The sequence below is a fragment of the Molothrus ater genome, chromosome 6 (assembly GCF_012460135.2).
Source record: "Molothrus ater isolate BHLD 08-10-18 breed brown headed cowbird chromosome 6, BPBGC_Mater_1.1, whole genome shotgun sequence".
Lineage (NCBI taxonomy): Eukaryota > Metazoa > Chordata > Aves > Passeriformes > Icteridae > Molothrus > Molothrus ater.
The window spans coordinates 53180485-53194498 of record NC_050483.2 but is presented as its reverse complement, the minus strand read 5'-3'; the positions used below and the strand labels follow the sequence as shown (position 1 = coordinate 53194498).

The following is a 14014-nucleotide window of genomic DNA, read 5'->3' as shown; positions in this document are numbered from 1 at the left end:
GGGTGCACCTATTTTGGGGCACCTGAGCAGCAGGAGACACATGCAGCAGCTGTGAACATTGTGGGTAATCCTGGTCATGGAGGGAGAAAAAAAGAAAGAAAATCCTGGTGGTTTCAGTCATCCCCACTCCTACACCCTGCAGTGCCAGGTCCACAGCAGCAGCCACTATCAGCTGCTGTGAGCCAGGGATGAGGAGGAGGATGACTACTGCCTCCAACAACCTCATTGTTAACAAGTCAGAGGTTGGGATCACTGTAGGTGGAAACTCTTGGCAAAAACAATAAAGCAGCTACTACATATTTCAACAGGTTCAAAGTAACCTCAGATGTTAGCAGCAGATGCTCTTTTCCACCCCCTGGGATTTTGAAATGGTTTATGTATTTCCTCCCTTTCCCCTAATAGGGCAGGGTGCTGAAGGAATTAGCCAGAGAGAGAGCCAGAGAAACACTAATTACCCTCAGCTCCCGGGGAGACCACAGCACCCTCAGCTAATTGTGCAATCCCCACTCCCCCACTTCAGATCCCCCAGAGAGAAGGTCTCTTGCCTCCAGCATCCAAACTGCAAGATAATCCCTCTCACCTGTATTTTAAAAGGGCATGCTTGAAAATCCTAAGTGTCTAAAGCAAACTGATTGCAATTGGTTTCCTCAGCCTGTGCTGTCACACCGGGAGCGCCTGCGCCCAGCCAGAGAGGGAACTGCTCGTGTCAACACATCTGACACAGGGCTGTCACTAACCCTGTTATTAGACTGCACACCTACCTGAAATCCACATCTGAGCTCATTGCCTGGAGCACTCCACGGCCAAGTCTCTGCAAGAGTCTCTCGCACAAAATTAAATATTAAATGTGCATCTTAAAAAAATGCCCCATAGTTTCATATTTATTAGCTAAGACATCGCTCTTCCACTTCCACATTTTTGAAATGTTAAATATAGAACATTTTAAGGCGCATTTAGTGCTCGTGAAGAGCCATGAAAAGTGGATTCCTCTAGAGAGCAATCTTTAAAAGACAGCTCTCCCACTCAATTCCCCTTATCCATACCTAACCCAGGTGGAGAGAGACGTCCTCATGAAAATAAAAGAGCCCCTAAGTAACAGAGGACCCCAAATTTAGCCAAGACTCAGCTGTGTCACCATTGTGACTCCCAAATTGCAGGCAGTAAGGGCTACCCCAGTAGTAACAGTAGTAAGGGTTGACACACTAACAGAAAACAATGGGCACAGGCAGGAAAACTCAGCAGGGAAAGCTCCTAAAAGCTTAGACCAATTCCACATGTACCTCAAGTGTTGCAAGAAGCCCCCATATGCTCTGAATCCTTGTTCTTTCAGGGAAGCACAACCCTGCAGGCAAACACTGAGGACACAGAGCCCTCTCCCAGGGTCTTCCACATGCAGCACAGGCTCCTGGAGCAGCCAACCTTGCACAGTGAGGAGCAGCCAGGGATCACATGAGCTCTCCTTGCCTCAATTCCTGCTGGTAGCAGGCCATCAGAGTGGCCATGGTGGAATTACAAAGCATCCCTGACACACATCAAGACTACAGCCCTCAATCCCATGCCTGTCCTCTCAGCCTGGTTTTCCAAAGCACTAAGAACTACTGCACAGTCCTTCTTTCCATCCTTCTTACTTACAGCCTTTCTTAACAGCTTTTGAACCTGTCAAATGATCTAAAGTTGAGGTAGAAGGCTCAGAACAAGTTCCTACAACTTCCACAAACTATGAGAGAAATTGGGCAGTATCCATGTGTTATTGGTAGCTTGGCAGAAGCCAGATGTCCAAGCACCAGCTTACTGCCAACCAAACAGTGTGTGCAGCTACAGAGAAGATGCTGCCTCTTATGGAGTCAGCTGGGACAAGGAGGGAACAGCTGGGATTAATGCAGAAGGATGGGGAGAACAAATACAGTCAACATCATCCTACCACACCCTCCTTCCCTATTCTGCTGCTGGTGGGAACAGGGGGGAGTTATTTAGCACACAGGAGAAACCCATAACAAAGAGCCTGCCCATCCCAAAACTCTGTTCTTCATCCCCCCTTCATGTGAGGCAATCAGCAGCACACACAGGTGTGCCACCAAGAGACCATCACTTTGACAGAAGGAGTGATGGGAGTTGAGTCCAGCAGCCTGCACACATTTGCACACATCCATGCAAACAGCATGTCTAAAGCCACTGCCATCTTCCCTTTTTTCCAAGAACCCCAGCTCTTGGAAAAGCTCTTCCTCCAACTCTGGCTGGTGTAACACTGAGCCCTGACATGGATACAGCAGGCTAGGACTTGCTTAGCTCCCTCCAATGATTCATGGTTCATCAGCAACAAAGGCATAACCTGTCCTGGTCACTGAGGCTCCCTGCACACCAGAGCTGGCAGATCCTTTGTACCCAACTGCATTTACCTGGGCAGCTGGGAATACAGGACTTTTGAGGTATTGAGGAGCAAAAAATTGCCAATTCCACCAGCAATAGAGCCACAAATAGAGCCACACTCTCTCTTCTTTGTCCTTCAGGCCCTTGGAAGCTGTTCACTGGTGTGCCCCACATAACACACAGTGCAGATAATGCAGTGGGGGTAAAAATTTAAAACAAAATAGAACAGGGAAGAAAAGAAGCTCCTAAAAACTAAGACAGCAAGAACTTCCTGAACTCAAGCTATAACACAAAATTAATGTTTCTGCCCTGTTTAATGTTGCCTCTAGAAGCACCTGCCTGCCCTAGCAGTAGGTACAGCATAAACTGCTCAGACTGGGGGTGGGAGTGGATGGGGACAAGTGAAATGTGGTGTCTGAATCCCTGAGCTGGGAGAAACATGATCAAAGCCAACCCCTTTCAAAGTGAACTTCTGCTGGTCTTGGCCTCCTTTCAATACCAATAAAAAATTATTCCAATACAGTATACCTGGGCACAAGCATTACTTTTCTACAACCAAAATATTTACACCAGTATAAATCCCTTCTGTGGGTGTAGTTGCATCCATGTGTGTATTCCTAACACCAGGAGAGCTTTTTTCCTCTACTCATAAGGGATTAGCTAAAACCATTTTACAGTAGCTGTATATCCTTAAGGCTATTGCCTGTGCCAGAGGCATAAAGAGTTTACCTCCAGAAATGCAGCTACAGGAGCACATCTCTCATATTGAACAGTCCCTGCCTCTCCACTTCCTTGTGGAGACACACACCTCAGTCTGACATACACCTCTGCAGAAATGACAGCATGTCTGGCTTTTACCTAACAGGGGCAATCACACAAATTGATTAATTAGCATTTGTGAAACACAACTGAAGAATTTAGGTGCTAAGAAATATTATTACTAATTTAATTTACATCCCATTCAGCCCTCAGTGTCTCCCTGAAACTGCCAACAATTATGCCAATTAGTGGTAATTGTGGTTTGTGACAAGGCTATTTGCCAACTGGGAGTGAAACACAGACCACCAACTCATTTCCCATGGATTGTCCCACAGCTGCCAACAGCAACAACTTCCAGGCACAGCAACCTGCTCTCCACTCCAGCCAGAACTCTGGCAGCAGGAGATGCTGTATCCCATTACCAAGTCTCCAAGGGCACAGCCTGCAAAACTTTCAATTAGGGATAAACCAAGACACCTTGTTTTTCCCTCCTACATTAGTTCAGTACATGACCCAGTAACTGATGCCAACACTGCAATACCAAAATGTTAATCTGGGATAATTTCAAATTAAACTTCACTTGGCCCCATCCACACTTAATGAAAATCACATTTTGATTCACACACAGGCCTCACTGTGGCAGAAAGCTGTAAAGGCAGCAGCAGTAAACTGAAGGGAATTGAGAGTGTAGGACGCAGTAAATCTTTTGCTTGGGAGACTGTTTCAAGAGTTTTAACATAAGCAAAGAGGTGTATCTTTTTATCAGCTGTCCACAGAGATGTGGAGGACTTTGAAGAGACACAAACAACTAACAGTATTCTGTAATCAATGCACATCATCTGAGCACTGAAACTTTAAATTATTTATTTATTTTAAATACGTCTAATTGAAAGGATAGCAACACAAACTGTATGAATCATAGCCCTCTCAAGTAATTAGATTTGTTATCCCTGCAGACTGCAAACAGTACGTTGGTTTTCTATTCTAATGTGAATTCAATCCCTTGTCAGCTGCCCCACGCATGAGAATACACCTCCACTCTTTCATCAGGAAAGATATCAACAGGAGGAAACTAGCCCTTCTTTCATCTCAGAGGCACCCACCCACCTTTCCAAAGGGTTTTCAACCAGGTGTGGAAGCCTTTCTGAATCTGTGCTGAAAGATCTCCTAATTATTATGGCAAAGGAGGCAAATCCTTTGAGAACAGCATGCTCCAAGCAGTAGCCTTCTGCTGTTTACTCATCCACTAGTTGCTTAGTTTGACAGTGCATTAGAAGAGCCTGTAGGAAACTTTGGGACTTGCATTGTATGGGCATGAAACTCTTACAGAGAGGAGCTGCTTTTTCAGATGTCTTGTTGTATAATTAAACAAGAAGGGGGAGGGGGGGGATCGAGCAAGCTGCCTTTTTGGCACAAACATTACACAGTGCTCACCCTGCCAGCATATTGCATCAGATTCCCACTGCAAGGCCAATTCACAGCAGCTGAGTAGCCGAACCCCTGCCTATTATCTCCCCCTAAGCTACTTCACACTCACAAGGCAGTAAGGACAACTGTTTATTGCATCTTCCTTCCTGAGGAGCTGCTCACCACACCAGCATTAGAGGCAATCTGAGCTCGCAATTAGGCTCCAGGTCTCACAAGTGCCAGAGAATGCAGTTTTTTAAGAGATTTCAACCACCAAGCCTTACTGCATGCTGCACAGTGAGTAAACTCCAGGTATCTGTAACTGTGCTCAGGTCTGCTGAGGGTCTGCCACTGTGATGATTCCTATTTTATTACGTTCCTGGGCATGCTTTGAAACCCTGCAGAAAAGGAGGATTCATTTAGCCATCATCAAGTGCTTATCAAGGAAGTCCCCTGAGACCTGCAGGAAGGAGACCACACAAACAGGCCTTTGCTCACAGCTCTCCTCACCTGAACACCTGGCTGAGGCCCCTCACTCTCCTACACTGGGAATTTTTTTTTCCCATGGCAGAGGTCCGCTCACAGATAGGACCCAATTCTTTATGGCAGAGGCCCACCCCAAGACAGGAACAGGGGTTTCTGTGCCCCTCACTGAAACAACCTATCTCAGGCACTTCACAAGGGAAATTCAACTTCTTTCTACCATCTGCAGCAATCCAGAAAACAAAAGGTCCAACAGTCCTGAATCCAATGAGATAAGATATGTGACCTTTTACACCACAGAAATAAGAGCCTACTCCTATAGCCCAGCAAGCCAACAGAGAGACTCCTGTCGATTTCAAAAGGCTTTGGATCTGGCCTGAAAATGCAAACCTCACTGTACATTTGGACACTGCTCCACAATGCACTTCCAAACAAAACTATATTTAGATTCAATGGGAATTCTGTAGATCATACAGGAACTCTTTGAATGAAAACGAAGGTCAGTAGGGTTTGGCTTCCTCTTCAGACCCTCCCCCCCATTCTTGCAAACATCCAGATAAGCATTGTTTAGAAAACAATACATTACTTCCAAATGTTATCAAAACCCCAACACAGGTTTTGTGTGTCCTGAAACAGAATCTCAGGGCTTTCTGTTGCATTTTGCCCTATCAGCTAATTCTCAGGATCTCTTCAGATGTCTGTATCAAGACTGTCTGTTTTCACCTTTCAAAATCTTTGGTCTGCCTGCTCTGACAAAGGAAAAGCAACAAGGGTAATAAAGGCCTTTGATAGAAAAGAAAAAAAAACAAACACAGAAAGGAAAAACCGTGCAGACAATTACAATACATGCTAATAAAGCTGTACCTGTGTAAGAGGGAAACTCTTGGCATCCTCATGCACTTTCTCCATTCCCTACCAGGCATTAAGTGCCATCGTGCAGCACAAACTGGAGGAAAATGACACAGCCGGTGCTTGCCCGGGGGACATTAAGGACAGGAGTAAGCCCATCAGCCAGGCAGGCACTTTCAGGCACCCAGAGGGCAAAAGCACAGCCCACTCAAAAATCATCCATCCCACTCAAAGTTTGCTCCAGCGCCACAGACACAACTGTTTGATTCTCAGCTGCACTTTGTGGGCTTCTCGGAAGGAGGAGCTGAACGCCTGCCACCGGCAGCTTCTCTTACTAAGGATGGAGCCAAATCCCAGCCGCAACAGCGAGCCGGCATCCCCGGGGCGGTGTCAGCAGGGCTGGGCTGCCGCGGGTCCTGCGGACCGACACGGGGAGCGCCCCCGGCACCCGGCTCTGGGTGCGAACCGGACGGCACCTGCACAGCCGCCTCTTCCGAAAGAAGAACCTCCTCTTCCCAAAGTCCCTATTTCATTTTTCACTGTTCCTGGTGGCTGTAGCAGCGGGTGACCGTCCAGCCGCACAGTTTCGCTTTTTGATAAAAAGTCCGGGACGGAAAATCCTTGAACTTTTGAAGAACCCTCCCGGGTTGGAAATCTCCGGCTTTGCCGTCACGCTCCCCTCCCAAATCCTTCGGGGATGTACCTGTGACCCCGCGCGGGCCGGGGCCAGGCTCCAGCAGCCCCCCGCCCTCTCCCCCCGGCCCCCCGGCGGTGCTGGGCGCTGCACCGGCACTTACCGGCGGGGCGTTGGGCGGGCAGCCGCCGGCAGCCAGCCGGGCCGCCTGCCTCCTCAGCTCGGCCAGCTGCGCCTGGCAGCTCCGGCACCAGCCCCCGGCCGCCGCCCGCTCCAGCGGCCGCGGCTCGGCCCCCGCGGCGGCTCCCGCTCCCTCGGGCGGCGGGCGGCTGGCGCAGCGCTCCTCCTCGGCGGCGGCCGGCGGCCTCTTCCGCGGGGAGAGCTCCCGCACCCCGCTCCCCTCCGCCACCTGCGGAGACAGCACAGCTCAGCAACGCGGGAGGACGCGGAGGCAACGCTGCTCCCACCCTCCTCGCGAGGAAAAAAAAAAACAAAAACAGTGGAGGTTTAAAAAAAAAAAAAAAAAAACCAAGGGAAAAACTAAGGAAAAGCTCAACCGCGGGGAGGAGATGAGTGTGAGTGAGTGTTGTAGGAACTTACCCCCGGCTCCCGGGGATCAAGTCCCAGAGCCTTCCTGCCGGCGGCCGCGATCATGGTAGCGGGGGATGCTCCCCTGCCCCGCTCCGTTAGTGCGGGCGGCGCGGGGCCCGGCGGCGCGGCCGGCCCGGGGCGCCCATCGCGGGGCGGGGGTCAGCGGTGCCAACAGTGATCGCGCCGGGTCCCCGCCGCCCGGGCTGCCGCGCTAGGTGATGTTGCCTCCCATATTGAGACGGGAACGAAGTTTGGGATGGGAGAGGGAGGAGTGAGCTCCCCACGGCGGCACGGGGAAGGACCCAGAGCACGGGAGCACGCCGGCAAAAAAAGCTGGAAAAGTGCTCTGAGGGCAGGGGAGGAGGGACTGGGCTGGGCTGGGCTGGGCTGGGGGCGGGTGGGGTGGGGTAAGCGGGGCGGGGGAGCCTCGGCCGGAGCGGGCTGGGGTTCGGGTTTAGATTTGGGATAGCGGCGGGGGAAGAAACATGCCATTTTATAGTGACCCTACGGGACAGTGCCAAAATCAGTGTGACTTAAGTCGTTGCTTCCTTCACACTCTAAGACCCAAGTTCCTCGGGAGTCGGGAAAAAAGGGCTGGGCGCGGGGTGCGGTCCCGCCGCAGGGCGCGGAGTCAGAGGAGCGGCGCTGGGGCTGCGGATCAGCTGCCAGCGGGGCTCAGGGGTCCGGCCGGGTCCGCTCCCCTCGCTCCGCCCCGCGGCTCCGCTCTCCTGCGCGGGCTGGGATGCGGTGCCCCCGCTCCGCGGGCAGATGCGCGGTGCCGCGGGGCACGGGCCCCCGGGGCCGAGTCTCCCGCCGCTCGGCGGGCGCGACGGGATGCTCCTACACGCGAAAATTGACCTGGCAGATGGAGAAATTAACGTTCGCAGCTAATTGTCTACTTAGCTGCCGCTCCGGCTCGTATATTTAGCACTTTTCTCCTTTTTTTAGTTTTCCCCCCCGAGAGCGGAGTGCGCCCCGCTCTCTGTCAGGGGCCGGGCCCGCGCGGGCCGGGCCGGGCCCGGGCTCGGCGCCGCCGCCGTCCCTGTGACCAGAGCGCCCCCTGCCGGCGCCGCGGTCCCGCCGGGACGGAGCGGCCCGAGCCGAGCCCGAGCCCCGCGGGGCCGCGCCGGGTGACGGCCGCCGCTTCCCCGGAGATGCCAACGCGGCTCCTGGGCCCCTTCCCCGCCACCGCCCGAGTGGGTGCTGGTGGCGCGTGGGGTGGGGTCTGTGGTGAAGTGGGCATCGCCGAGCACAAAGAGTGGGGAAACAAATACATGGGGGGGGGAAAAATAATCCCGCCCCAGGAGGCATCTTTCCGCCGCCGCTTAAACTTTTCTGGCTTCTCCCGGCAGGCGTGTGAAGCGCCCCACCGGCCCCACCCGTAAGGGTGCATGCCCTGGGGCCGTGGGCGACAAGCACAGCCCCGCACCGCGGGCAGAGAGAGCCCCCTGCACTGTGATCGCTGCCCCCGCCCGCCCGGACCGCCCGCCGGCAGCCCGGGAAAAGTTGGGGTGCGGGAGTAAAGCGGAGACACGGGGGACACGGGCTGGTGCCCGGGGGCTGCCGTGTGCCCCTCTTGGGGCTGGCGGGGACCTGGGGCTGGCACAGACACACGCACCAGGGCGCCGCGCCCCAGCTCCCTTCTCCCGCCTGCTCGGGGTAATGCTGCTGCTCTCCGGGAAGTTGCTCCGAAATTTCCTGTGCCCAAACAACGTCTGCAAAACCCTCCCGCGGCTCCAAGGCTCGGGTTGGACGGGGCGGGGGGTAAAGGGGTGGGCTCCCCGGCCGACGCTGGGCTGAGCCGCGCTACGGGGCTGAGCAATTTCCTTTTCTTAGTAAGTACAAAACCCTCCCAAAAATAGCGGGACGCGGTGCCACCACTCGCCATCTGAAACCGGGGTCACATAAGGTGCCGCGGTCCCCACGGGGAAGCCCAGGGAGGGGTCCGGCAGCGCGGTTCCCCCGCGCCCCTCCGCGCCGCTCCGCGGAGCCGCCAGGACTGTTCGTGGTGCTGAAACCTGCCCGACACCGCCGCCCGCAACTTCGCACCGCCAAGTTTGACACCCCCTTCCCGTGAGCCGGCCCTCGACCCCCTCCCGGGCCCCAGCTGCCCCGGACCGCGGCAAGATGCCCTTACCCTGGCTTTCCTCCGCAGGAGGTGGCTGGTGAAGCCGAAGATGATCTCCGAGTCCAAGCACAAGGCTCCTATCTCCAAGAGGCTGGGATTTTTCCTCGTGGCGTTGGAGGCATCGGGCGATTTTTGAAAAGCCATAGTTTGGGGTTTGAAATATTCCTGCTCCCTGAGCGGAGGCGATGTATTTGTATACACACACGCACACAGAGGGAAAGAAAAAAAAAAAAGGATAAAATAGCAAACACCTCCCACCCCTTTAAAAAAAAAAAAAGGAAAAAAAAAAGAAAAAAAAAGCCAGGCGCGGATGAGTTACTCCGTCATCTGCCAGGATGCGCCGCCGGGGTGAGGTAGCCGGTAGCCAGCAGCCGGGCAGACCCGCCACTCTCCCTGCCGCTCTGCTGCTCTCCGCCGCTCTCCCTCCTCCCGTCTTATCCCCCTCTCAGCGCACCTTGCCTGACGAGCGAGCGCGGGCGCGGAGCCCTCAGCGCCCCGCAGGCGCCGGGGCCGCGGCCGGGGCCGCCGCTGCGCGGGGTGCGCGGGGTGCGCGGGGCCGGCAGCGCGCTGCTCCCCCGCCGCCGGCCATCAGCTCGCCCAGCGAGGGGGCTCCCACCGCCCGCTGGCCAGGAACCCGCGCTGCGGGCCTCCTGCCTCCCCCCATCCACTGCTGGGTGGGTTTAGTGGCTGGGTTGGTGGGTTGTTTTTTCCCTCCTCCTTCTCCTCCTCCTCCTCCGGGGTGAGCGCAAGGAGGGAAAAGCTGCCAGTGAAAGTCAGTTTAGGAGGGAAGAAAGACACGCACAAAAATAAAGGAAAAAAATAAGGAAAGGTAAAAAAAGAAAGCCTGAGGGAGCAGAGTAAAGCACTTTGCAGAAGGGACGCGGTCTTTCCTCCAAAAAGCTTCCCCCTCTTCTCCCCGCTGCTTAATTGTATTTGCGGTGGGTGCGGACGGCAGGGGGGAGCGAGCTCCTCCTCATCGAGGGGCCGAACACAGGTGCCCGATGGCTGCTCCCGGATCGGGCAGCCCTCCCTGCAGGCCGCCTCTCCCAGCCTGGGGGCCGGGCAGGGCTCGGGGGTCCCCGCCGAGGCGCGGCCCATCCCGGCGGGCGGGCGGGATGGATGGATGGATGGAAGCGGGGAGGGGGCTCCGGGCAAAGCGCTAATCCCTTCCCGCGTACTTTCCCGCTAAACAAATAATCCCCCCCTGACAAAAGCATTATCCCGCTTCATATGCCTGCAGTGAAAGGGAGGTGAATAATCCATTTATCCCGGCTCCGCGCCGCCCGCCCCGCCCGGACACCGGCTGCTGCTGCGCGGGGGCGGGGGGCAGCCGGGCCCGGCTCCCACCGCGGCTCCGGCCGGGGCAGGGCTGAGCTCCTGCCCCGCAACCTGGCCCCGGCCGGAGCCCCGCACGGCGGGAGGGAGCTACGGGACGTGGCGGCTGCTGGGGAGCGAGGAGGGAAGGAGGAAGGGAGGGATAGAAATTAAGAAAGGGAAGGGAGGAGGGGGGGAGGGAGGGAGAATGAGGAAATAGAGGAAGAGAAGAGACAAAAGAGAGAAGTCTTAAGTCTCTATGGCCATGAAAGGACACCGTAGTTTATTCTGAATTTGCTCAGTTGTCTGTTCTGGGCTTCCCAGCTCATGATGATTCTGTGTGTTAGATGAAGAAAGTGGGTTAATGGGTGTCTCTGTAGGATGGAGGTGTACAGATGTAACAGGCAGGCACTAAAGCAGTGCTGGGAGGGAGAAAGGAGGGTGGGGGTGGTGAGATGCTTACAGGAAAGGTGCAAGGATTTGTTTGACTCCTCACTGCATTCCTTCCTGATATCCAGCTATCAGACCAGACTCATGCCAATGTGTTAGCTGGAGCCTGAATCCATCTGGGAATGGTGTCCGCAGGGACTCAATCCCTGGGCCACCTTGCCCAGACTCATCCTCTCACCCTCTGTCTCAGCCTCCTGTCTTGCTGTGCACCACTATGCATTCAGTCTTCCACTCCCTCCCCTGCACAAGTGGAAGGTCTCATATTGCCAAGGGAGTAGGAATAAGTGGGTGCAGAGCAGTCCAGGAGGAAAAAACTATTCAAGCAAAATGGTGGTATGGACATCAACAGCCCAGGTAAAAAGTGTCCCCACCCAGGCACTCAGTGCAGGTGTTCAGCATGAGGTAGAACAGTGCCCATCCCCAGAACCATGAAATGTCATTTCCCAGTCACTGGAGTCTTTCCCACCTTGGCTTGGAAACATTCAACAGCAGAGAAAAACTCAGGTCAGGAAGGCTTGTTGCCTGCTCTGGTGAAGGCCTGAGGTAACTGTCTCCATCCCCCATGTTTTCAGACCAACCAAATTTAAGCACTCACACCATGCTCAAAGGCAGCCCAGGCCTTCCCTGTCCTCATGCCACCTACAGCCCACCATGACTTCCTTCCCCAACACAGTTTATCCCTCTTCCCTGATTCTTGGCAAAGTTCCTAGGAAGGTCTGGGTCTAAAACATGCCCTGAATGTCAGGCACTGAGGGTCCCTGTGCAACCCCAACCTCTCCCCTAATCCTGGAGAGTCTCCCTTTAATCACCCCTATTAAAGCAAATATCTGCCCACCTCACTGCCCTCAGGTGTCTTGCCGATAAACAAGCTGAAGGGAAAGTTATTACCTTTTATTCATGGTGTCTAAACTAAAGTAAAACATCAACAGGGTGACTGTACATAATAATATACTAGATAAAGTCCATTTTTCTTGGGCCCTCTGAAAGCGATCCCTGAGCATTAAAACGGGTCTCTTAATAAATATCTTATCTCCCTGCCACAGAGCCCTGGCTGCAGATAACCAGACAGCCATTACTGTACCTCTGAAATAACCCCATTTCCATCAGGGCCACTTCAAACAGGCTTCTCTTTAAAGACCCCCTCCTTTTCCCCCAGGGGAGGTGGGAAAAGGCTTGAACCTCCCTGGGTGGGGAATTTCATCCAAGTCCCCAAGCACAGTGTGGGGTTACTGCATTGCAATGCATTCCCTTCCACAAATAACCATGGAGCAAGGCATTCTGCCTGTTAGCCACGAGCCTAAATCCATCTGCCTTGTGCCCTGCTTTGGGGTGAGCAGTGCTGGGCTCCCACAGTTCTGCTCCCCTGGGCCTGCTCTGCAAGCAGAGAGAAAGCTGGGCAGGAGAGGAGGGATGTGGCAGGCAGCTCCCATCTCCAGGGAAACTGCCTTCCCAGTGTGTGCATCCCAGGCTGCAAGGTGATGCTGTACAGGTTGCACTGGAGCCCTTTATTAATACACCATACAGGTGATAGTGGATTTATTAAGTATATTGCTGTGATTTCACATTTAATTTACTAAGAATACAATGGTTTGGGCTAGAGGACCCAAGGGAAATCTAGGCAAGAGTGAGCAAAAATCCATGAAATTCAATGTAGCACACTAATCATGGAGGCATTATAGTATTAATTGCTATAATGATATACTTCTAATCCTATCTTACACTGCACCACATAATTTCATTGGGTAAGAGAGGAAAGGAATTAAATTTAGTTCAATACAGGCAAGCGTGTAACTTAATAGAGTAGTTTGACTCCAGCACACTCTGGGGTTTAGGGCTGATGTCACATAACATGGTCAGCAGCAGGGGAGAAGGATGGCACAAGACTTTTGACACCCTCACTGAAATCTGGAAGCAATATGGAAAAATGTTAGAGATCTGCTTTTTGAGAGGCAACCTGGCCATATAAAGGATAATTAGAATTCCTTGCAAAGATGATTTATCATGTCTATCATTGTGCTTGAAAAGGCTAGGTCACCCATGAATGCTGATGAAATTTCAAAGATCTACTCCCCAAGGACTTTCTGCATCTGCTGCCCTCTGAGATGGGGAAATAGCCCAGGGCAAGCTTCTCATTAATACAGCAGGAAAATATGAGCATTTTGTCCAACATAACATTTTTCTTCAGTATTATACCTGACACGATCAGACCTTTAAATAACGTGGTAATAGGGCTCACTTTAAAGTTCATGTACTTGATGTTTTGGCCCCCCCCTTCCCGTTCTCCCCTCCCTCCCCGGGTTTCAGCCGGGTAGTACCTCTCTCTAGCAAGCCAGCGTTCTGACCCGAAACACACTTTCTCCCGTAACAAATATTGTATGAGGTGGGCGGAGGTGGTAAAAGTACCTTTTGATCTTGTTTGTATAATATGCAAGAGGACATCAAAGCGAGGGAAGAGGAGGAGGGAGAGAAAGGAAAGCAGAGCAGGAATAACCCTAGTCAGTGTAACACCAAATAGCTCATGAATAGCTAAATAAAACATAATTAGGAAAACGCGATAAATGAGTGGTTCTTTAAAGAGAGCGATGGCGAAGCGGGCTGGGACGGTGGCCAGGGGAGGCGGGCACAGCCCGATTCAAAGCCGGCCCCGAGGCAAACCAAGCGGGAATTTGGAGGGGGCAGCAGGACCCCTCGGGGACCCCCTTCCCCTCCGCCCCGGAGGCGGCTTCCCCCGGCCCCGTCCGTCTCGGGGATCCCGGGGGGCAGCCGGGGGTGTCCGGACCCGCTCCCTGCGGCTAAAGGGGAGCTGTTTCCCCGCGGGGCGCTGCAGGTTTCGGGGCGTTCCCGACGCTCTCCACCGCGGGCTGCCCGGGGGGGGCCCTGGGAGCCGCGGGGGCGCCCGTTTGTTTTGGGTTGGTTTGTTTGTTTGCTGGTGTGGCCTCCCCTTTATGTTGATCAGGCCGGCTCTGGGTTTAATTGATCCGCGGGACGGGCAGCCGAGACCATCAAGGGAAACTTCAGCCCTTGCAGACTGC

The 14014-nt window shown here is 53.8% G+C and overlaps 1 protein-coding gene across 1 annotated transcript in view; it reads right to left on the bottom strand.

The window, feature by feature from the left end:
- The window catches only part of KIF26A (kinesin family member 26A), a 96648-nt gene extending 87204 nt beyond the window's left edge, over positions 1-9444 (bottom strand). The window contains exons 1-2 of the mRNA XM_054515274.1: positions 9228-9444; positions 6663-6908 (exon numbers count right to left, since the gene is read on the bottom strand). Of these exons, the coding sequence (XP_054371249.1) occupies positions 6663-6908; positions 9228-9362 (381 nt within the window). The 5' untranslated portion in view covers positions 9363-9444. The remainder of the gene's footprint in view (positions 1-6662; positions 6909-9227) is intronic.
- Positions 9445-14014: the final 4570 nt, after the last annotated feature.